At 44.0% G+C, this 24,460-nt stretch overlaps 1 protein-coding gene across 7 annotated transcripts; it reads left to right on the forward strand.

The window, feature by feature from the left end:
• Positions 18,344–24,460, forward strand: TRMT12 (tRNA methyltransferase 12 homolog). 7 transcript variants are annotated; one of them, XR_001296492.2, is made up of 3 exons: positions 18,345–20,228; positions 21,985–22,261; positions 22,565–24,028. XR_001296492.2 is itself a non-coding variant. In XM_005688858.3 (2 exons), exon 1 carries the CDS (start codon positions 18,560–18,562, stop codon positions 19,871–19,873), a length of 1,314 nt encoding a protein of 437 aa, XP_005688915.2. In that variant the 5' UTR covers positions 18,344–18,559; the 3' UTR covers positions 19,874–19,906; positions 21,985–24,460. The 7 variants fall into 7 exon arrangements, 3 of the variants coding, with proteins under 3 accessions (XP_005688915.2, XP_005688916.2, XP_005688917.2); XM_005688858.3 differs by having other exon boundaries at positions 18,344–19,906; positions 21,985–24,460; XM_005688859.3 differs by having other exon boundaries at positions 18,344–19,906; positions 22,168–24,460.

The raw sequence follows: 24,460 nt of genomic DNA on the forward strand, positions 1-24,460 counted from the left end.
CCAAATATATGGAAAATATTACCAGTTGCTTAACAGCAGTATTCTCTTTCTTTTGTGATTATTGAGTATGTGTATAGTCACATTGAAAATTTATACTAATTATAATTAATTTATATAATTATATTAATTTATATTATAGACTTCTGTTACCCTTACTTTATCCTAGAGGCCTAAAAATTTTAAAATATGCACACAGCTGTCATTCGGATTGAAGGTCCCAATATAAGTCTTTTCACTTCTTTTTAAGCTATATATGTGCTTGGTATCATATAACTATATTATGTATATTATAAACATACACTAAGATAGAACTTTACAAAGAATGAGTTAAAATGCTTGTTAAAGATCTGCATTAGTTCCCTGTTGCTGCTGTAACACAAACTTAGTTGCTTACAACAACACAAATTGAAACTCTTATGGTTCTGGAGGTCAGAATCTAAGATTGAGGTGATGGGGCTGTAGACTTCAGAGAATTCATGTCCTTGCTTTTTCCAGCTTCTAGAAGCCACCTACATTCCAGCCCCTTTTCCACATCATTCCAGCCCGTTGCTTCTGTTTTCCCATCTCCTGCAATGCACTTTGATGCCCCCATCTCCCTCTTCTTACGACTTTTGTTATTACTTTGGCCCACCCAGGTAACCCAGGAAAATCGCCCCATCTCAAAATCTTTAATTACAGCCATAAATTTCCTTTTACTGTGTAAGGTAACATATTCACAAGCTCTGGGAGCTAGGACTTGTACCTCTTTGGGGACCCATTCAAGTCTGGTGTCCCTAAAATCTCCTGGGTTGCATGAACCTTGCTGTAGCAATGACCAGTCTGGACACCCACTGGGGGGCTAAGCCCAGGTAGCTTCACCAGAAAGCCCTCCTGGACCATCCTGTTTCAGGCTAGTAAATCCTGGCAGGCTCTGAACACATATTTGTTATTCATGTAATTTGTTATACCCAGGGGAAAAAAAAAAAGCAATAATCACACGAAAGGAGGATTGATTCTCTCTAAACCCTTCCCCTGAACTGAACTGAAACCCTTCCCCAGCATGACCATATGAGAAAAGATGTACAAGTCTGTGGGGACTGGATCTTTGAGCACAGAATGAATCAGCTGAAATCCTGGAGGAGCAAATTTGAGGGGTGTGTCCTGGATGGGGGTCAGCATTTTCCATGGTTCCCATCACCTTCTGAATGAAAGCCAAGAAGTTCCGAACTGCTCACAGGCCATTCACGATCAGACCCTTGCCTCTCTGTCATCCTCTCCGTGAGCACCCCCTAGTGGTGCGTTAGATGCCAGCGCAGCCAAGGTCCCTTCAGTTGTCCTGTCAGTCACATGTGTTCTCTTTGCCCCAAAGACCTGCCCGGCACAGGAACGCCTCCTTTAAGGAATTCCTCCTCCCTCGCTGCCTCAGTGAAACATCCCCTCAGACTCTGGGTTCTCTTCTCTACCCTCTTTGTAACATTAGTAATTCTGTATCTATTCTAGTGAAGATGGAGCTACATAATTTGTAGAGCTCTGTGCAAAATGAAAAATGAGGGATCGCCTTGTTAAAATATTACTAAGAATTTTAATGGAGAAGGAAATGGCAACCCACTCCAGTATTCTTGCCTGGAGAATCCCAGAGACAGAGGAGCCTGGTGGGCTGCTGTCTATGGGGTCGCACAGAGTCAGATACGACTGAAGTGACTTAGCAGCAGCAGCAGCAGCAAGAATTTTAAGACAGCAACAGCAGAATGTTAAACCAAGGACGAGGCCCTTTTAAGCCCCTGGCCATGCGCTGTTGCACAGGCTGCATACTCGTGAAGCTCGCCCTTGACCTAGTGTGGGTCCCCAGGCCTAGGTCAGGGCCCCCTGCATGCTGGCACAGAAATATGACAGTAGAGTACACCCACAAACAAGTGGCTGAGCTTGTAGCTGCTTCGTTCCAGTCTGCCTCCATCAGCACATGGCCTTCTCTCCTCTGTGTATCTTTGTGCATCTTGTCTTCTTCTTCTCTTGACTGTGCCACATGGCATGTGGAATCTTAGTTCCCCAGTGAAAGTAAAAGTTGCTCAGTTGTGTTAGACTCTTTGCAACCCCATGGACTGTATAGTCCATGGGGTTTTCCAGGCAAGAATACTGAAGTGGGTAGCCTTTCCCTTCTCCAGAGGATCTTTCCAACCCAGGGATCAAACCCAGGTCTCCCATATTGCAGGCTGATTCTTTACCAGCTGAGCCACAAGGGAAGCCCAGGAATACTGGATTGGGTAGCCTATCCCTTCTCCAGCGGATCTTCCCAACCCAGGAATCCAACTCAGGTCTCCTGGGTTGCAAGTGGATTCTTTACCAACTGAGCTATCAGGGAAGCTCCAGGTTATCAGGCTAGTTCTCCAACCAGGGATCAAACCCATGTCCCCTGCAGTGGAAGTGTGGAATCTTAACCACTGGACCACCAGAGAATTCCCCTCTTTTGTTCTTATAAGGACAGCACTCATTGGATTTAGCACCCACCTTAATCCAGTATGACCTCATCTTAACCTATCACATCTGCTAAGACCCTATTTCTCAGGTTACATCCTGAGATTCCAAGTGGAGGCAAGTGAGGGGGAGGGCACTCACTATTCCACCCACTTCATTTGCTAGAAAACCTTCAGAATGTGGCAAGAATATTATTTACGGATAGGTATTTTAACAGTTCATATGACTTATAACTTAATTTGTATTTGCTACAGAAACTTAAAGGAGTCATAAAGCCACACAAGCTGTAAAGGAGGCATGTGTAACAAATAGACCTCAATTATAACCTGGGGAACTAAAAAAAAAAATTGGATGTGATCATGTAACCAATAACAGTTATGATGGAGCATCTTGGAAATATGAAAAGTAACAAAGAAGCGGGGGAGGAATAGGATAACATTTTTTTCATAAGAAAAGTAAGGTGAAATCCAGAACTGCTCTGTTTTCTTCCACCTCTGTTTGTAAATGACTGGGACCTAACTGGCTAGAGTTTCCTAGGTAGTTCCCCTCCTCCCTGAAGAGACTAGGGGAAAATCTAAGAGTTTAGAACATCTTTGGGACTTAGCAGTTGACATAAGTGTTCCTATAAGGGTTAGGAACAATATATCACTTTCTGCATGTTAAGTAGATGGGGATCTGAGAGAGTCCTCTTGAGGGTTTCATTAAAGTGTTGACATTTTGCAGTTCCTTGCTGAACCATTACTTCATTAACTGTTTAAACTATTACAGAAGTATGGAGGGTTTAAGGAATTTTTTTTAGTTTCATTGAGGTATAAAATAACAATAAGTAAAATTGTAATGAGCTTCCCAGATGGCTCCATGATAAAGAATCCATCTGACAATGCAGGAGACTCAAGAGATACAGGTTCAATCCCTGGATGAAAAATATCCCCCAGAGTAGGAAATGGCAACCAACTCCAGTATTCTTGCCTAGACAATCCCATGGACAGAGGGTACAGTCCATGGGGTCAGAAAGAATTGGACACGACTGAGCACTCACACACGCACACACACACACACACACACACACACACACAATTGCAATATATTTAAAATTGTACAAAATAATGATCTGATATATGTCTACATTGTGAAAGGATTCCCACAATCAAATTAATTAAAATATCCATCGCCTCATGCATCTTTTTTTTTCCTTTGATGAGAATACATAAGATCTACTCTGTTAGCTGACATTCAGTTCAGTTCAGTTCAGTTGCTGAGTCGTGTCCGACTCTGCAACCCCATGAATCACAGCACACCAGGCCTCCCTGTCCGTCACCAACTCCTGGAGTTCACTCAGACTTATGTCCATCGAGTCCGTGATGCCATCCAGCCATCTCATCCTCTGTCATCCCCTTCTTCTCCTGCCCCCAATCCCTCCCAGCATCAGAGTTTTTTCCAATGAGTCAACTCTTTGCATGAGGTGGCCAAAGTACTGGAGCTTCAGCTTTAGCATCATTCCTTCCAAAGAAATCCCAGGGCTGATCTCCTTCAGAATGGACTGGTTGGATCTCCTTGCAGTCCAAGGGACTCTCAAGAGTCTTCTTCAACACCACAGTTCAAAAGCACCAATTGTTCAGCCCTCAGCCTTCTTCACAGTCCAACTCTCACATCCATACATGACCACAGGAAAAACCATAGCCTTGACTAGACAGACCTTTGTTGGCAAAGTAATGTCTCTGCTTTTGAATATGCTATCTAGGTTGGTCATAACTTTTCTTCCAAGGAGTAAGTGTCTTTTAATTTCATGGCTGCAATCACCATCTGCAGTGATTTTGGAGCCCCAAAAAATAAAATCTGACACTGTTTCCACTGTTTCCCATCTATTTCCCATGAAGTGATGGGACCAGATGCCATGATCTTCATTTTCTGAATGTTGAGCTTTAAGCCAACTTTTTCACTCTCCATTTTCATTTTCATCAAGAGGCTTTTTAGTTCCTCTTCACTTTCTGCCATAAGGGTGGTGTCATGTGCATATCTGAGGTTATTGATATTTCTCCCAGCAATCTTGATTCCAGCTTGTGCTTCTTCCAGCCCAGTGTTTCTCATGATGTACTCTGCATATAAGTTAAATAAGCAGGGTGACAATATACAGCCTTGACGTACTCCTTTTTCTATTTGGAACCAGTCTGTTGTTCCATGTCCAGTTCTAACTATTGCTTCCTGACCTGCATACAGATTTCTCAAGAGGCAGATCAGGTGGTCTGGTATTCCCATCTCTTGAAGAATTTTCCACAGTTTGTTGTGATCCACACAGTCAAAGGCTTTGGCATACTCAATAAAGCAGAAATAGATGTTTTCCTGGAACTCTCTTGCCTTTTCCATGATCCAGCAGATGTTGGCAAATTGATCTCTGGTTCCTCTGCCTTTTCTAAAACCAGCTTGTACGTCAGGAAGTTCACAGTTCACGTATTGCTGAAGCCTGGCTTGGAGAATTTTGAGCATTACTTTACTAGCATGTGAGATGAATGCAATTGTGCGGCAGTTTCAGTATTCTTTGGCATTGCCTTTCTTTGGGACTGGAATGAAAACTGACCTTTTCCTTAGGCCCTCAGAACTTAATCATCTTATAACTGAAACTTTATACACCTTTATCTTTATCATCACCCCATTTCCCCCACCTCCCACCCCCTCAGAACCACCATTTTGTTCTGTTTCTGTGAATTCACCTTCGTTCTTTGTTTAGATTTCACATATAAGTAAGATCATATAGTATTTGCCTTTCTCTGTCTGCCTTATTTCCCTTAGCATAATGGCCTTCAACTTCATTTTATTGAAAAAACAGCAAGATGTCTTTATTTTCTATGGCTGAATAATAGTCCAGTGTTTGTGTGTATTTGTGTGTGTGTGTCATATTTTCTTTATCCGTTCATCCATCAACAGGCAGATTGTCTCCATATGTTGGCTATTATGAATAAAGCTGCAGTGAACATGGGGGTGCAGATATCTCTTTCACATAGTAATTTCATTTCCTTTGAATATATACCCAGAAGTGGGATTGCTGGATTATATGGTAGTTTTAATTTCTTGAGGAAATGTAATACTGTATAGTGGTTTTACCAGTTTCAGTTCAGTTCAGTCACTCAGTCGTGTCCTACTCTTTGCGACCCTATGGACCGCAGCACACCAGGCTTCCCTGTCCATCACCAATTCCTGGAGCCTGCTCAAACTCATGTCCATCGTGTTGGTGATGTTATCCAACCATCTTGTCCACTGTCATCCCCTTCTCCTCCTGCCTTCAATCTTTCCCAGCATCAGGGTCTTTTCAAATAGGTCAGTTCTTTGCATCAGGTGGCCAAAGCATTGGAGTTTCAGCTTCAGCATCAGTCCTTCCAATAAATATTCAGGACTGATTTCCTTTAGGATGGACTGGTTGGATCTTCTTGCAGTCCAAGGGATTCTCAAAAGTCTTCTCCAACACCACAGTTCAAAAGCATCAATTCTTCAGTACTCAGCTTTCTTTATAGTCCAACTCTCACATCCATACATGACCACTGAAAAAAACCATAGCCTTGTCTAGACGGACCTTTGTTGTCAAACTAATGTCTGCTTTATAGTATGCTGTCTAGGTTTGTCATAGCTTGTTTTCCAAGGAGCAAGCATCTTTTAATTTCATGGCTGCAGTCACCATCTGTGATTTTGGAGCCCCAGAAAATAAAGTCTGTCACTGTTTCCATTGTTTCCCCATCTATTTGCCATGAAGTGATGGGACCAGATACCATAATCTTAGTTTTCTGAATGTTGAGCTCTAAGCCAACTTTTTCACTCTCTTCTTTCACTTTCATCAAAAGGCTCTTTCGTTCTTCTTTGCTTTCTGCCATAAGGGTGGTGTCATCTGTGTATCTGAGGTTATTGATGTTTCTCCCGGCAATCTTGATTCCAGCTTGTGCTTCATCCAGCCTAGCATTTCGCATGATATATTCTGCTGCTGCTGCTGCTAAGTCGCCTCAGTCATGTCCAACCCTGTGCGACCTCATAGACGGCAACCCATGAGGCTCCCCCGTCCGTCCCTGGGATTATCCAGGCAAGAGTACTGGAGTGGGTTGCCATTTCCTTCTCCAATGCATGAAAGTGAAAAGTGAAAGTGAAGTCGCTCAGTCGTGTCCAACTCTTAGCTACCCCATGAACTGCGGCCCACCAGGCTCCTCCACCCATGGGATTTTCCAGGCAAGAGTCCTGGAGTGGGGTGCCATTGCCTTCTCCGATATACTCTGCACATAAGTTAAATAAGCAGGGTGACAATATACAACCTTGATGTACTCCTCTCCCAATCTGGAACCAGTCTGTTGTTCCATGTCCAGTTCTAACTGTTACTTCTGGACCTGCATACAGATTTCTCAGGAGGCGCGTCACATGGTCTGGTCTCTTAAAGAGACTCCCATCTCTTTCAGAATTTTCCACAGTTTATTGTGATCCACACAGTTAAAGGCTTTTGTGTAGTCAATAAAGCAGAAGTAGATGTTTTTCTGAAACTCTCTTGCTTTTTCCATGATCCAACAGATGTTGGCAATTTGATCTCTGGTACCTCTGCCTTTTCTAAAACCAGCTTGAACATCTGGAAGTTCACGATTTCACGTACTGTTAAGGGCTGGCTCGGAGAATTTTGAGCATTACTTTACTAGCGTGTGAGATGAGTGCAATTGTGCGGTAGTTTGAACACTCTTTGGCATTGCCTTTCTTTGGGATTGGAATGAAAGCTGACCTTTTCCAGTCCTGTGGCCACTGTGGAGTTTTCCAAATTTTCTGGCACATTGAGTGCAGCACTTTCACATTATCATCTTTTAGAATTTGAAATAGCTCCACTGGAATTCCATCACCTCCACTAGCTTTGTTCCTAGTGATGCTTCCTAAGGCCTGCTTTACATGTACCAGTTTACATTCCCTCTAAACGTGTATGAGGTTTTCCTTTCACCACACCTTTGTCAACATTTGTTATCTCTTGTCTTTTTCATAATAGACATCCTAACAGGTGTGAGGTGGCATCTCATTGTGGTTTTGATTTGCATTTCTCTGATGATTCATGATGCTGAGCATCTTTTTTTAATTCCTATTGACTATTTGGATGTCTTCTATGGTAGAATGTCTCTTCATCACCTTTGTCCATTATTTAATTTGGATATTTGGTGTTTTGTTTTGCTATTGAGTTATAAGAGTTCCTTATATATTTTGGATATTAACCCAATATATAAGGGTTATATGTTATGTACATGGTTTGCAAATACTTTCTCTCATTCCATAGACTGCCTTTTCATTTTGTTGATGGTTTCCTTTTGGATGCAGAAGATTTTTAGCTTTGTTACTGAATTCAGGTTCAGGGGCTCATTGCTCAAGAGCCTGATGATGAGAGACAAGTGTTGGGTAAAAAGAAAGATAGCTTTATTGAGGAAGCTGGCAGTCCTGGGTGAAGGTGGACTTGTGGGCCCTGTAATTAATTCTCTCAAATGCCCAGGTTTTGTTTGGAGATTAGATAGGGAAAAGAGGAAAGGGCTACATGCTGGGGAGGGGGTAATGTTCTGTTTTCATAGATGATTATTTCTATCACGTGGTTCTAAGTAGCCATCCCTTCTCAGTTGTGGTTGAAACATCATCTGAGCCACAATCCTCTGGTTAGCTGGTCCTGGTTTTAACCAGTTTGGGGTCTACATGCTTGCGGTCAGCACAGAGTAAACTTCTTGCTCTGGGGGTTTCAGTATCTGCAAAGCAGCTCAAAGGGTATGGATCAGAATAAAATCCATGTATGAGGAGAAACTAAAGGTCCTTCAGTTCAGTTCAGTTCAGTTCAGTTCATTTCAGTCACTCAGTCATGTCCGACCCTTTGTGACCCCATGAATATCAGCAAGCCAGGCCTCCCTGTTCATCACCAACTCCCAGAGTTCACACAGACTCACGCCCATCGAGGCAGTGATGCCATCCAGCCATCTCATCCTCGGTCATCCCCTTCTCCTCCTGCCCCCAATCACTCCCAGCATCAGAGTCTTTTCCAATGAGTCAACTCTTCGCATGAGGTGACCAAAGTACTGGAGTTTCAGCTTCAGCATCATTTCTTCCAAAGAAATCCGAGGGCTGATCTCCTTCAGAATGGATTGGTTGGATCTCCCTACAGTCCAAGGGACTCTCAAGAGTCTGCTCCAATACCACAGTTCAAAAGCATCAATTCTTTGGCGCTCGGCTTTCTTCACAGTCCAACTCTCACATCCATACATGACTACTGGAAAAACCATACCCTTGACTAGCCAGACCTTTGTTGGCAAAGTAATGTCTCTGCTTTTGAATATGCTATCTAGGTTGGTCATCACTTTTCTTCCAAGGAGTAAGCGTCTTTTAATTTCATGGCTGCAATCACCATCTGCAGTGATTTTGGAGCCCCAAAAAATAAAATCTGACACTGTTTCCACTGTTTCCCCATCTATTTCCCATGAAGTGATGGGACCAGATGCCATGATCTTCATTTTCTGAATGTTGAGCTTTAAGCCAACTTTTTCACTCTCCACTTTCACTAAAAAGAGGCTAAAATAGTTCCTCTTCACTTTCTGCCATAAGGGTGTTGTCATGTGCATATCTGAAGTTATTGATATTTCTCTCAGCAATCTTGATTCCAGCTTGTGTTTCTTCCAGCCCAGCGTTTCTCATGATGTACTCTGCATATAAGTTAAATAAGCAGGGTGACAATATACAGCCTTGACGTACTCCTTTTCCTATTTGGAACCAGTCTGTTGGTCCATGTCCAGTTCTAACTGTTGCTTCCTGACCTGCATATAGGTTTCTCAAGAGGCAAGTCAGGTGGTCTGGCATTCCCGTCTCTCTCAGAATTTTCCACAGTTTATTGTGATTCACACAGTCAAAGGCTTTGGCATAGTCAATAAAGCAGAAATAGATGTTTTCCTGGAACTCTCTTGCTTTTTCCATGATCCAGTGGAAGTTGGCAATTTGATCTCTGGTTCCTCTGCCTTTTCTAAAACCAGCTTGAACATCTGGAAGTTCACGGTTCACATATTGCTGAAGCCTGGCTTGGAGAATTTTGAGCATTACTTTACTAGCGTGTGAGATGAGTGCAGTTGTGTGGTAGTTTGAGCATTTTTTGGCATAGCGTTTCTTTGGGATTGGAATGAAAACTGACCTTTTCCAGTCCTGTGGCCACTGCTGAGTTTTCCAAATTTGCTGGCACATTGAGTGCAGCACTTTCACAGCATCATCTTTCAGGATTTTAAATAGTTCAACTGGAATTCCATCACCTCCACTAGCTTTGTTCGTCGTGATGCTTTCTAAGGCCCACTTGACTTCATATTCCAGGATGTCTGGCTCTAGGTGAGTGATCACACCATCGTGATTATCTTGGTTGTGAAGATCTTTTTTGTATAGTTCTTCTGTGTATTCTTGTCACCTCTTCTTAATATCTTCTGCTTCTGTTAGGTCCATACCATTTTAGACTATTTTCATTTGTTTCTGCATTTTCTTATTTTTCTGATTAAATTTATACTTTGCCTAAAGATTTTTGTACAGACAAGAGGCAGGCAGAGGACATAGGATGGTCCTTAGGGGGACCCTAAGGTCCCCCTCCATAGTGGGTGAAGGGGGCAGTCTGTCCTGGGAAGGCTGCATAGGGTCCTGCTCAGTTACAGTTTTACGTAGTCTCACTGGTTTAATTTTGCCTTTGTTGTCTTTGCTTTTATTTATTTTTATTTTTGGCCATGCCTTTAGGCTTGAGGGATCTTAGTTCCTGGACCAGGGATCACACCCAGGTCCCCTGCAGTTGAAGTGCAGAGTCCTAACCACTGGACCACCAGGGAATTCCCATGCCTGAGACTGTCATGCCCAAAGAAATCATTATGAAGAACCAACATCAAGGAGCTTTCTCCTGGGAATTTTATGGTTTCAGGTCTTACATTTAAGTGAAGTGAAAGTCGCTCAGTCATGTTCTGACTTTTTATAACCCCATGGATTATACAGTCCATGGAATTGTCCAGGCCAGAATACTGGAGTGGGTGGCCATTCCTTTCTCTAGAGGATCTTCCCAACCCAGGGATCGAACCCAGGTCTCCCTCATTGCAGGCAGATTCTTTACTAGCTGAGCCACCAGGGAAGTCCTAGAATAAAAGTCCATAAAAGGAATTTTATGGCTTTAGGTCTTACATTTAAGCCTTTAATAATTTTGAGGTGATGTTTATATATGTGTAAGATAAAGATCCAAATTTATTCTTTTGCACATGGATATTCAGTTTTCTCAAAACCATTTATTGAAGAGAGTGTCTTTTTCCCATTGTATCTCCTTGGCATCTTTGTTGAAAATTAGTTGACCGTATATATGTGATGTAAGGTTTTATCAATGCATTCCTTGTAAAATTCCTCATGCCTCAATATTTGAAATTTTCTTCCATTAGCAAGAAGCCTGGGGGCAAAATTTTAAAAGGGAAAATCTGAAAATATTTAGGATGGAGAAGTGAGAGAGGAGAAAGGTCCTAAGGGGCCAAGCTAAAGAGAGAAACAGCCACCACATCCCAGAGTGTATTTCCCTGGGCAAACAAAAAGACAGGGAGGTTCCCCAAAGTCCCCTGACCCACCAATGTGGGAAGACCCAAAAGACCACGCAAATGCATACAGTTGTAGTTGCAGCTGACCAGAACCCTCTTAACCCCATACTTCAGCATCATCATAATTTTGAAATTATGTCAAAATTCCAAGTGCAAATCTATAGCCCAGTCCTCAATGGGAAGATTCTATCAGTTGGGAGGAAGGGAACCTTGAGGATAGAAATTAAGTTGAATTACAGAAAATAAAGCAGCCCTTGCTTGTTCTAAATGTAGTGGATAAGTATCAGGGGCAATTCATGGCCAAGACAAGGAGTCTATCCTATTTAATTTTCTCTCCTGAGCTGTACTGATGTAGTTGGCATAGGGAAGGGTAATGCTGGATTTTTCTTTTCTTATTTTGGCTTACATGAGAAATGTAAACTTTTGGAAAATCCACAGCCAGCAACTACTTGGTTTAAAAATTTTAAAAATTAATTAATTAATTTGGCTGCACTGGGTCACATAGGATCTTTGTTGTGTAACGTGGGATCTTTCCCAATTAGACTCTCTAGTTTCCGCACATGGGTTTCGGTAGTTGTGGCCCAAGGGCTTAGCTGCCCTGTGGTAAGTGGGATCCTAGTTCCCTGACCAGGGATTGAACCTGAGTCCCCTGAATTACAAGGCAGACTCTCAACCACTGGACCACCAGGGAAGTCCTAAAAATTTCTTGATAAAGGATCCAATCACATTGTCAGAGAGATTACCTATGAGACTTTTTTTTTTCTATTAGACTTCTTAAGACAAATGGGTTGAATGACAGGAGATTCTTCAGAGGAAGGCTGAGGTGAGCCCCAACCATCAGATGTGTGTCTTTGCCTGCCTTCTGCATGCACTGACTGTGCTGCTGATGTCTGATAAACAGGTTGCCCTTTTATTCCTTCCCTTCTCATGACTAAGAGCGATCGATGTTCCTGTCCTAGAGCAAATTTCTTCTTGTGAGATGTTTCTTTATGCTGTTTTGCCAAAATGAGAGCTAAACCTGAAAACTTGAAGATTGCTAAGACTGGAGAGTGAATTTGGCATGATTAAGACAGGAAGTGGAGAAGGCAATGGCACCCCACTCCAGTACTCTTGTCTGGAGAGTCCCATGGATGGAGGAGCCTGGTAGGCTGCAGTCCATGGGGTCACTAAGAGTCGGACATGACTAAGCGCCTTCACTTTCACTTTTCACTTTCATGCATTGGAGAAGGAAATGGCAAGCCACTCCAGTGTTCTTGCCTGGAGAATCCCAGGGACGGGGGAGCCTGGTGGGCTGCCGTCTATGAGGTCGCAGAGTCGGACACAACTGAAGTAGCACAGCAGCAGCAGCAGCAAGACAGGAAGGCTGGAACATAGACCAGCAGCTTCGGGCTTTTGTGCTTTGTTCTTCCGTTCTAGCAGTTTACTGAGTGCTTTTAGTGAGTTAGAAGAGTGTGTCTTAGTGAGTAAAACTTGTGTTGAATGTGATTTTTCATTAGATACTCTACTTTAAAATTTTTTAAATGTCTAGTGTATTTATGATTATCTGTGCTACATTATTGAACATATTCCTAGCAGGAGACAACTTCCATTTTAACCAGACATTATCAAGAACTGAATCTTCTGTTTAAAATTGTACCTGTCTGGGGACTTCCCTGGTGGTCCAGTGGCTAAGACTCTGTGCTCCCAATGCAGGGGTCCTGGGTTCTATCCCTGGTCAGGGAACTAGGTCCCACATGCCACAGCTGAAGATCCTGTGTGCCCCAACTAAGACCTGGCACAGTCAAATAAATAAATATTTTTTAATAAAAAAATAAAATTATACCTATCGGAAGATTAAAGGAACTTTCTGTACTCTAGTTACTGATGTCTTACTTTTGAAACCTGGTTTCTCCTCCACGAACAGTGTCCTTCCAGTGCTTAGCACCAGAGAACACATTCATGTCATCGTGTGACAGCTGGCCTGCATTTTTGTGTCAAGATGCCCATGAGTCAGCAGTCAGCCTTAGGAGTATACTTCTCAAACCTGAACAGCTAGCTAGAACTTAACCACACACAGAAGTGGATTGCAGCACATAAGCATATCCCACTAACCCCCAATTAAATGTATTTTCATCTTAACCTGCTCGGTCCCCAGACTGTCTGCAGCCACTTGAAGGTTACTCTTCAAAAGGGAAGTGGGCCAGGCGGAAAGTGGCATGGAGTAACACGGTGATCTTAACCACTTGTGGTGAAGACATCTTTACTTGTGCAAATTTTACCCAAACACATGACCTATTGAAACAGTGGTGAAGGGGCCCATGCAAGGCCTTTGGAAGGGGCCTATGCAAGTGAAGGAACCTGAGCTTTTAGCTTCATTAATGTCACAGTAAACCTGCTTCTGAGAACAGGAAGCTCACTAGCTGCTGCTCTGCTGAGAGTGAGTCTTGGGTACTCACCTTAACTCAGCTGGCGAGGTGGCTACACATCTGCTCATCTAAAGCAGAACAGCTTGACTCTGAAATAGTCATTTCTCTCATTATTTTGGCCACACTGCACGGCATGCAGGACCTTAGTTCCCTGACCAGGGATCGAACTTGTACCCATTGCAGTGCAAGTTCAGAGTACTACCCACCAAGTTGCCAGAGAAGTCACTGAAAAGTCATTTCTCCACGAACAGTTATTTGCTGTGCATCTTCTTACTCAGGCACTGTGCGGAGGGTCAGGACAGAAAGAAAATGTGGACCCCTGCTCTTGAAGGGGTCACTGTCCGGCCAGGTGGATCTCTGTACTCGGTGGCATGTACCACATATGAAAAATGAACAGCAACTTTAACGGCCCCCTAGAAGAAGCATGAGCCCCTCCAGACGTGAGGGTGTGGCTGAGGCAGGGAGGGAGGGATGGTGTTGGGGAACGTAGGGAAGATGATGCCTGAGCTGAGTTTCAAGGCGAGGAGGGTGCAGGTGGAGATGCCGGATAGCAACGCCCTTCAGCCTTCTCCCTGGGCTGTGATAGGTCATCCTAAAGCCTACAGGTGGATGGACTGGCCAGGTGGGTAAGAAGCATCCATTGCTCAGAAGGAAAAGAGGGAGTATGTTCACGGAGCCCTCGATACAGCCACACAAAGGAACTGAAGCAATCCCTCCAGTCTGTTTTCCCATCCCATGAACACACCCCTGCAGAGACTTGGTAACACATGTGCATTCAGACTAAGTGTTCACTGCCCCCAGGCTTTTAAGCCAGCAACTCTAATCTCGAGAGCTCTAAACTTTCTATCTACATATTTTATTTATAAATTTTGGAAAAGAGTTATAGTATTGATGTATTCTGTACTATATTAAATATATGCAGATATGGAAATTAAAGATATGAGATGTCAGGAAGCACTTAACAGGAGGCTTCCTGTGTGCTGTTTTGGATCTGTCAGGAATTCTCTGTTCCTTATTAATTCCTGAATATTCAGGAATTAAGAGGAGAGGCAAGCCTCTCCCAGGGGCTGAGGAATCCAGACATTTCCTTCATTAATTTTTCTACACGGTGATAAGTACCCTCTTCCTTTTTATGAACCATATGGTAAAAGTGATTATTTACAACTCTCTCTCTCTTTAATACGGATTGCCTATGTTTTGTGAGTCTGGAATTGTAATCTTTTCCTTTGCTGAGGATAACTACAGTATATATGCCCACACCATGTTGATTAAAACACCTTTGCTCCATCAGAGCTTTGGTCCCCGTGTCTTGCTTTCTCTCTCTCTCACCGGCTATTTCTCTGTGTTCACTTTCCTGCCCGGGCTTCTAAGACCCTCTCGAGAAGGCGCTCTGTGCCTTCACCCCATCGAGAGGGCACCCGAGGCCTTCGTGAACAGAGCAAGCCCTGTGCAGGGGCTTCACTGGCTTTCTGCTTAAACCAAGGAATATCAGCCTCTTTCTCTCTCCTTTACTTTCTTCTCGGTCGACTCCGGACCACCAGGTTCTGGTCCATTAAAGGATCTCAACAATGAGATATAAAAAAATTTGAAATTTGAAAAGTTTAGTATTTCCCCTTCTCACCCACTGGGACCGTCTTGCATACTCATGGGGTGCACTAATCATAGAGCCTTCTTAAAAGCAGTGTGGTCAAATTGTTCTTAGAAGCAGTATCCAGAGAGTGGTTAAAAATGTAGATGCAGGGACTTCCCTGGTGGCCCAGTGGCTAAGACTCTGCACTCCCAATGCAGGGGGGCTCAGGTATGATCCCAGGTCAGGGAACTAGATCTTACAGCCTTTTAGCAGCCACTAAAAGAACCCATGTGCCACAACTAAGACCCGGCGCAAGTGAAAATGCAGGCTCAGGAGCCAGCTGACCTTCATGCAAATCCTGGCTCCACCACTTCCTCCCTGTGTGATAATTTCAATATCCTTTTCTTTAAAACACAAATAATAAGAGTACACACCTCACTGAGTTCTTGGGAAGGTTAATTAAAACATTGACATCAGTGCTTGGCACATGGTAAGCACTTGTTAAACGTTATTATTTTCCTTAGTTCCCCTATTGAAAACAATTTAAAATCTTTTGCTTTACATTGTCCTTAAAAAAAAAAAAAAAAAAAAAAAAGATGGGAGGAGAAGGAGAAAGAAGCCTGGAAAGACTTCCTGAAAAAGGCGATCCCCAGTCTGAGTTGGAACTTTCAGAAACACACTGGAGTTTGCTGGGTGAAGGTAAACAAGAGTCTGCTCAGCCTTTTCTTAGGTAAACTGTACATTTTATGAACACTTTTTCCATAGATGGTATTCTTGTCTCTTAGGTCTCCTTCCTGTCGTTCTTCTAAACTCCTCTTCAGGACTGTTTGTTGTTTCCAGGGGCTTTTTCACCTAGTGCCTTAGAGGAATGTCAACCTAGTGCCTGGCTTTTGCTCAGTCTCCCTTATGCGTTCTTGATTAATTCCACAATCAAACAGTAAAACCAACCCCATTTCCAGCCTCCGTAGCTGTCAGAAGATGGCAGTAAGACCGCCTTCTGTCCCAGAGGGGTAGGCAGAAGTCCATGCGCAGGCACTTCTTGTTTCCTCTAGCTCTGCCCTATTCTTCCTGCCCCAGTGAGCTCACAGAGCCTGGAAAGGTAGTGCCCGTTTCGAAACCACAGGGATGAAAGGATCTCACTGAGGCTGAGAGGGAGCCTGGTTAATAGGATTTCCCTGAGCAGCTACACCAGCCCTGGACTTTTATATTTATACACCTCCCCACCTGCTGAGGAGCTGCTGTTTTAGGGGTTTGTATTACTAAGGAGATCCAACCAGTCCATTCTGAAGGAGATCAGCCCTGGGATTTCTTTGGAGGGAATGATGCTGAAGCTGAAACTCCAGTACTTTGGCCACCTTATGCGAAGAGTTGACTCACTGAAAAGACTCTGACGCTGGGAGGGATTGCAGGCAGGAGGAGAAGGGGACGACAGAGGATGAGATGGCTGGATGGCATCACTGACTCGATGGACGTGAGTCTGAGTGAACTCCAGGAGTTGGTGATGGACAGGGAGGCCTGGCATGCTGCAATTCATGGGGTCGCAAAGAGTCGGACACGACTGAGTGACTGAACTGAACTGAACTGAACTGAATTACTTGCTCCCAAATACACTCACACGTCTGGATTTACCATGTCAATAAGGGATGTCTAATAGAGATTAATGAATAAAGGCCTATTGGAAAGGATAGGCTCCTTGAGAAGTCAGGAAAATCCAAACCATCTGAAACCTGGGAATTCGGACACTTCATCTACTCTGGTACTGGTTATTGCTGCCATCTAGTGGCAATATTTTGGAACTAAAGTTCTTTTTGGCCATGAACTATTTTCACCTGCAGATTTTTCTTTCCTCATTCAGTTACTCGTGTTCAGTCTACAAATATTTTATGAGGAAGTACTATGTGTGGTGAGACCTCTTAAATACAGTAAGGAATATGATAATGAGAGGAAATCCGGTTTCTTGCCACTTCAAACATACACATCTGGGGGAAGATGGCCATTAATCAAATTTAAAGATGAAAAAGTATTGGGAAGGGCTATAAGAGAAGAGCGTGCAGCTATTATATCATTGATAAAGATCTGATTTGTACAGGAGATGGGGAGGAGGTCAGAGACAGTTTTCTTGAGGATGTGCGTATCCAGCACATCCTGAGATTTATTCCTGAAATCTCAGGGAATAACCAGATTAGGAAGAGAGTGAGAGCAGTCCTGAAAGTGAGCTTCAGTGAAGGGAGGGAGTATGTTGAATAGGGAATAAAAGAAGGCCAGGAATTTAGATATACTCAATACTAGGCATTCTGGTTTCTGAATTGAGACTATGTTTGTGAATTGTAGTGACCACAGAATTACTTTATCTGAGCATGAACTTAAAAAGGAATCAGCTAACACACAGGCTTGCTAGCTCCACCACCACAAACAGAACACATATTCTTCTCAACAGCACATGGAACATTCTCCAGGATAAACCATATACTAAATCATAAAACAAACCCTGATAAATTTAAAAGGATTGAAATCATACCAAAGTATGTTCTCTGACCACAGTGGACTGAAATTAGAAATGTGACAAGCGGGACTTCCTTGGTGGTCCAGTGGGTAAGAAGCCACACTCCCAATGCAAGGGGCCTGAGTTTGATCCCTGGTCAGGGAACTAGATCCTGCATTCATGCTGCAACTAGGAGTCTGGATGCCGCAATGAAGATCCAGTGAATCACAGCTAAGACCTAGTGCAGCTAAAATAGATTTAAAAGAGAGAGACAGGAACGGATTTTTTTTAAAAAGATGACAAAGAGTTAGACATGACTGAGCAACTAGAAGTGTCACTAAGGGAGAAAGGCTATTAAGTGTAAACAAATAAATAGCAAATCAGGGGCTAAAGAAGGAATCACCATGTTAAATAGATACAATGTGGAGGGGAGAGAGTGACACTTTTGAGTGTTTAATGAAGGCCTCCCAAGAAGATAACCTTCAGACAAATCTGGCATTGTATCTTCCGGGAAAGGGCGTTTCAGCAAGTGAAGAGGTAAGAGCACAAGAAAAAGTTCGGCCTGCTTTAGAAATCGAAAGGAGACCGGTGTCCCTAGAGTGTGTTTAGCCTTGAGAATAATTTCATCTCAGGCTGAGATTTAGGTGCAGCACGAGACTAAGGGAAGGCTTTCTCCAAATATAGGGCATCATTTCAGGTTCACGTCTCTCTTTTGATTGGTAAACAGCATGGAAGAGAGTTCCTGAGGCTTCCGAAGGATACCAACTGATTTGAAGTTTATAAGTCTACAGTTCAAGTCGACTAAGTTTATAAGTCCTTCTTGTTACTAATTTTCTCATAGACTGGAGCGAGTAATGATTGACCACAACAAAGATGGCGGCGGCGGCTTCACACCCAACGGCGACCCCGACGTCATTCGTCAACAAGTGAGATAATGTAATTTAGTTCCGGCCTGCCTGTTTGACGTCACTTCCGGCTCCGCCGGCGCTGTGCGCGCTTTTCTTACTGTCTTACTTGTGGATGTGCGGAAACACAGGAGAGGGAGTTTCGTGGAGCGAGTCGGAAACAATGTAGGGCCAGCAACATGGAAGAGGCAGGCGGGAAGCCCACGGCTGTTGCAGTTGTGACTGAGCCTCGATTTACCCAGCGATACAGGGACTATCTCGAGAAGCAGAAACTCCTGGATAGACAGCACCGTGTGAAAAAGCTGCGGGATGGCACCGTGGCGCTACCGGTTCTGAGAGAGGCCTTCCTTGAGCAGCATCTGCGGGAGCTGAGGAATCGTGTGGCTCCAGGTAGCACCTGTGTGCTGACGCAGCTCCTGGATCCTGTTCCTTCAAAGAAGGCCCAGAGTTACTCACCTGCCCAAAGGCTGTGTCTTGAGGTGAGTCGCTGGGTAGAGGGCCGCGGAGTGACGTGGTCTGCAGAGTTGGAGGCTGACCTGCCCCGATCTTGGCAACGACACGGTGACCTCTTGTTGCTGAGTGAGGACTGTTTCCAAGCCAAGCAATGGAGACATCTGGAACCAGAACTCTGGGAGACGGTTGCCTCGGCACTTGGCGTCCAGCGTTTGGCCAAACGAGGGCGGGTGTCCCCGGATAGCACTCGGACTCCAGCAGTGAGTCTGCTGCTGGGCGACCACAGCTGGGTAGAGCATGTGGATAATGGGATTCGGTATAAGTTTGACGTGACCCAGTGCATGTTCTCCTTCGGAAACATCACTGAGAAGCTTCGTGTGGCGTCGCTGCCCTGCGCCGGAGAAGTGCTAGTGGATCTCTATGCGGGGATTGGTTATTTTACCTTGCCTTTCCTAGTTCATGCCGAGGCTGCTTTCGTCCATGCTTGTGAGTGGAATCCCCATGCGGTAGTTGCTCTGAGAAATAACCTTGAACTCAATGGAGTAGCTGATCGATGCCAAATACACTTTGGAGATAACAGAAAACTGAAGCTATCAAACGTTGCCGACCGGGTGAATCTGGGGCTGATTCCCAGCTCTGAAGAAGGCTGGCCCATTGCCTGCCGAGTGCTAAAACAGGATGCTGGAGGCATTTTGCATATTCACCAAAATGTGGAGTCTTTCCCAGGGAAGACTCTCCAGCCTCCTGGAAGCAGTGAGATGGAGGAGCATTGGCCTTCTCCTCAGCAGATTATCAGCAACCAGTTGAAAAATGGAGCTACCAGTGATTCTAGGAGGAAAACGCTGTCAGTGGCCACCAAGCCAGAGTGGCAGAGCTGGGCTGAAGTTGCAGAGACTCGAATTGCCACTCTTCTTCATCAGGTGCATGGAAAACCGTGGAAGACACAAATCTTGCACATCCAACCAGTGAAATCCTATGCTCCCCACGTGGATCACATAGTCTTGGATTTGGAATGCCGCCCCTGTCATCTAGTTGGCTAGAAGAGGTGGATCCTGAGACGGGAGGATCTACTTGTGAGTGACCCTGAGAGCGTCAGCTCAGGCCAGGTTTCACCCCTCTTGTCTCCTGGTAATCTAATATTTTGTGACCCTGAAAGCAGGCCCTCAATCAATACATATAATTTCACTTGTCTTCCATTAACATGCTACAGAATGAGCCATAAATCTGGGAGAAAGCAGTGTGGCTTATTGAAATGAGACCTGTCTGTGCAGTTACAAGTTCTGAATTCTGACCTCGGCTCTGTCAAGTGGAAGACCCAATGCTGTTTTCAAAATCACTGCAGCTGTAATATGGAAACTTGCTTGGAGTGGTGCCAGAATGGAAGCAGGGAGATGGGTGAGCAGGGCTTCTGTGGTTATTGAGGCATGAGATGATGGTGGCTTGGACCAGGGTGGTGGCAGTGGGAGGAGAATGGACTTGAGAAATAAAATCTGCCCAAGCAGTGGCGTCCAAAGCAAGACAGAGTGGTGCCGCTTGGTTATTATGACTGATTAAATTAGGGAGGGACGAAGACAACAATTACTCCAGTGTACTGATTCCATTCCCTACTTTAGCATTCCTAAACAAGTGTGTGGGGAGAGTGTGTCTTAGGTTCATTGTGGCAGAGAAAGTGTTAAAGAACGACTACATTAAATGATAGGAAAACTAGATTTCCAGCTGTAGCTTGTGCAGTAGCTGCCAATTGCTAAAAAGTTTGAGTTAAAATCGAGGATCTTTACAGGCCCCAAGTTCCCTTTCCATCTTCCTTCCTGGGAACATCAGGGCCAACATAAGGAGCCCTAAGGAATGTCGGAGATTGTGAGTTTTCCAGGCCTCACCTTGGTTTATTGTTGGAATGACTAATTAATTGTAGGGAGTCAGTTTACCTTTGGGGTGACTAATTGTCAAGAATCACCTTTCAGAGCTTTGTTTTGGGGCATTTGAAGCCATATGGGCCTGTTTGCCTGATGAAAGAAATACAGAAAAGTGTGGCTTGGGAATTCATGGTGGCCTAGTGGTTAGGATTCCAGGTTTTTACTTCTGTGGCCTGGCTTCATTCCTTGGTCAAGGAACCAAGAGCTCAAGAGTTGTGTGGCCTGGCCAAAAAAAAAGCGAAGTGTGGCTTTCTCAGGATTGTGATTGTACCTGGCATTGGGCTGGGCTGCCTGTCCTTCTCTTGCAGTGGTGGCAGTAAGGACAGGATTGCTGCTGTGTGTGTTATTCTGCAAATATTAAATGCCTGCTGTCCACATGAGCCACAGGAACTATGAAGAGACATTAGATGCTGTTTCTGAGGGGCTCCCAAGCTAGCAGCAGACCTAACACAAATGCAGAAAGAGTTGGGACACAGTAAGTGCCATGTGGGTGATAGCTGTCGTGGGAGTGTGAAAGTGGGGAAAAGCTCTGAGAATTGAACGGGAAAGTCTTCAGAGAGGTAGTGTTTCAAGTGGCTCTTAAAAACTGGGCAAAATTTTGTTAAGTGTAGTTGGTGTGGAAGCAGGTGCTGCTTGAAGAGTAATAGGTGCCAGTTTGCTCAGTGTTTGAAGCGGTGCCAGTAGATCAGTTTGGAACAGAAGCAGCAGTGAGAGGCAAGCTGAAGATGAGGGTTGATGTAAGGATTAAAAGGAACAGTGTCTGGTGCAGGGCAGGCCCCCAGGAAATTTGAGTGTCACGTGATCCTGCAGAGGGAGCCTGGGTTCTATTCCCATCCCACAGAGCGGCCTTCCTGTGTTTGCCTTCATCATTTTCTTTCACACACTGGGTTTCTTCTCACATGCGTGCCTACTGCTTTCTCCTCAAGCTCAAGATGGCAGGCTGGGGCTTGAGCCAATATGGGGAGGAAGATGGGGGACAAGTCAGGGAGCCACCTGTCCAGGGGCTGAGGCGCTGCCTTCCTGCCGTAAGGTGTGGGGGCAGCAGCTCATGTCAGGTGCACCCAAGTGAATTCACTCACCTTGTCCTGCATACCAGGCCCTGAGCATTAGTGGGGAAGGGAGACATGTGGGCTCTGCCTTCATGGAATTCAGGTTCACTCATTCAGTTCCTGGCAGGTCTACATAGAAGTGTGACCTGAGGCAAATCGTCAATCTCTATTTTGTTTCCTCATCTGTAGGTTGGAGTTAACAACTGAACATGTCCTGAAAGGAAGGTGTTTGGGTTTAAATGAGTTAACATACGGTAACTGTCATCACAGTGACTGGTATATCGTGCATATTTCCGTCGGTCTTTGTATGAGGGTAACGACCATTACCCAGTCCACCTGTGAGTGATTGCTACACATCTGCTTTACTTATAGCAGAAGGTCCTTATTTTGAAAGCCATTCACTGGTTAATGAGGATGTTCTGTGAATTCTGCACATCAGGCACTGGGTAGAAGGCCAGGGACACAGGTGAGTGAAGCTGAGTCCTGCCTACGTGGAATCACCATCTGGAGACAGACACAGGGGAAACAATGTCAGTGCCATGTACTAAGTGCACATACAGAAACAGATGGGTTTTTACACGCATACGTCGGGAGGCACTGCCCACATTTGGGGATCTGGGTTGTAGGAGATGGGGAGGGTGACTGGGAAGGTGGGAGCAGGGATGCCTAGGCTGAAATTTCCGGAGTGAGCAGGAGTTGTGTGTGAATGGAAGAAAATAAGGGTCCCTTAGCCTTTTTCTCCAGCTGAGTATATCCATTTACATTACAGTTTTCTCCAAGCAGTTGCCGGATGGCCTGACCCAGAAGAGACGTCTAATGGAACCAAGGAAAAAAGACGAAAGGAGTCAGGAGGCTCACAGAGTTCCTTACAGATTCAATCCAGGAATCTGTAGAAGCTCTAAAGCTTTCCTTTGCAGGTTTCAGGATTAGTTGCTGATTAATGCTCCCACTTGATGGAGAAGTTGTGATTAAAAAGCAATAATTTTATCAAACTCTTAACTGTGAGCTGTATTAACTCCATAATTTTAATAAATTATATACTTGTATTAATATACCAGTATCATGTATAGTTTTAAATATGCAAATTTTAAATGATGAGAAACTAGTATATAAAAAGCATTTTTTTTTCCAATTTAAACCACATCTTTAGTGGGTTTTTTTTAAGTATAATGGATGTTATTAGGTTTTTAAAATAATTATTCCATTTTGCATAATGCATTTGATATACCATAATGAATTACATGAATCAGGATTTAACTGGCAGGATTTAACTGGAACGGAAATACAGGGGTTATGAGATCATTTTTCTCCTAGAAAAAGCGTTTTTAATTTCAGTTTTTCCCACCCTGAACACATGTGTGAGAAGAAACTCAAAGTATGTCATTCTGAACAGCCTCAGGGTGCAGCCAATTCACACTGGACAAGCCATTAAAATAGTCATTTTCAAGCCGAACTATTATTTATATGATTAAAACTATTTTCATATTTCTAAAAACATTTTTGAGTTTTGTTCTGGAATACAGTTAAGTTACTTGGAAATAGTCTGATCTTTTTGAATCTTGTTTTTGAGCATTTGTCAGAGCAGCATTTAGTCTGGGATTAATTTTTTCCCATCAGGAGGCAAGACTGTTCTTCATTCTCTGACTTATGCCTTGTGAATTAGGACATTTGTCGCCCTTGCTGGCAGGAACAGGAATTACCCATACCCTGTGTGTGAGCTTTGAGTATTGTTTCCTGTAATCCTTTCGGATGGTTCTTCTGTTGGCCTTCGGTAGTTTCCTGTCACGTGGGCTGGCCATTACTCAGCTGAATGCTTTCAGGGCCTGGTCAGCAGATCTCTGGAGTTCCCTCTGTGTGTGACTCTCTGCTTCCTGGCATTCTACCCTGTGAACTCTATAGTTACTTGGGCTCCCAGGACCACTGCCTGGAAAAGTGTTCCAGGCTGTGGCAAAAGAAGCGAGGGGAGGCCAGCCCCATCTCATCACAGGGAGTCTGCACGCCTCCCCTCCCTGCACACATGATTTCAGAGAAGCCAAAAACAGAAAACAAGTATCTGGCTCTGGGTATTTAAGAGGTAAAGGTTGAATCAAAAGTAAGCAGAAAATATTTAATATGAAGCTAAAACTGAATTTTGGTATAACACGTTTAGGCAGGTAGATATAGATGGATAGACTTAGTAATTGAGTTTTATTTTAAAATCAAAGCTGTGCATACTCATGGAAAAAAAAAAAAAGCCGTTCTGAAGCTCATTTCCCTTCACTTTATTTGTCTACTTTCAACATTCTCAAGTGGGCCTACATGTCAAAGGAGATTCAGGACCTAACCTACATGTACCAACAGGAGTCATGAGTCTGGAACTGGGCCTGAGGATGTGGGATCAGAAGCAACTCCATTCACACAGGACAGAGAACAGTACCCACCTACCCTCTGTCACAATATAGCCTGGAGAGACCTGGACCATCTGAACCTTCCACAGAATGTCATTATTACATTCATGACATCATTACTACTTGGGCCAGATAAATAGCATATTGTATTCCCAAGGATAGGAAATAATCACTAGTAGGAACCAGCATCCTTTTTACATCAGTGAAATTTTTAGGGTCTGGTGGTCTGCTTGAATGTCAAGATGTCTTCACAATAAAGTATGAATTTTTGCATCTCA

This window comes from Capra hircus, chromosome 14, assembly GCF_001704415.2.
Source record: "Capra hircus breed San Clemente chromosome 14, ASM170441v1, whole genome shotgun sequence".
Classification (NCBI taxonomy): domain Eukaryota; kingdom Metazoa; phylum Chordata; class Mammalia; order Artiodactyla; family Bovidae; genus Capra; species Capra hircus.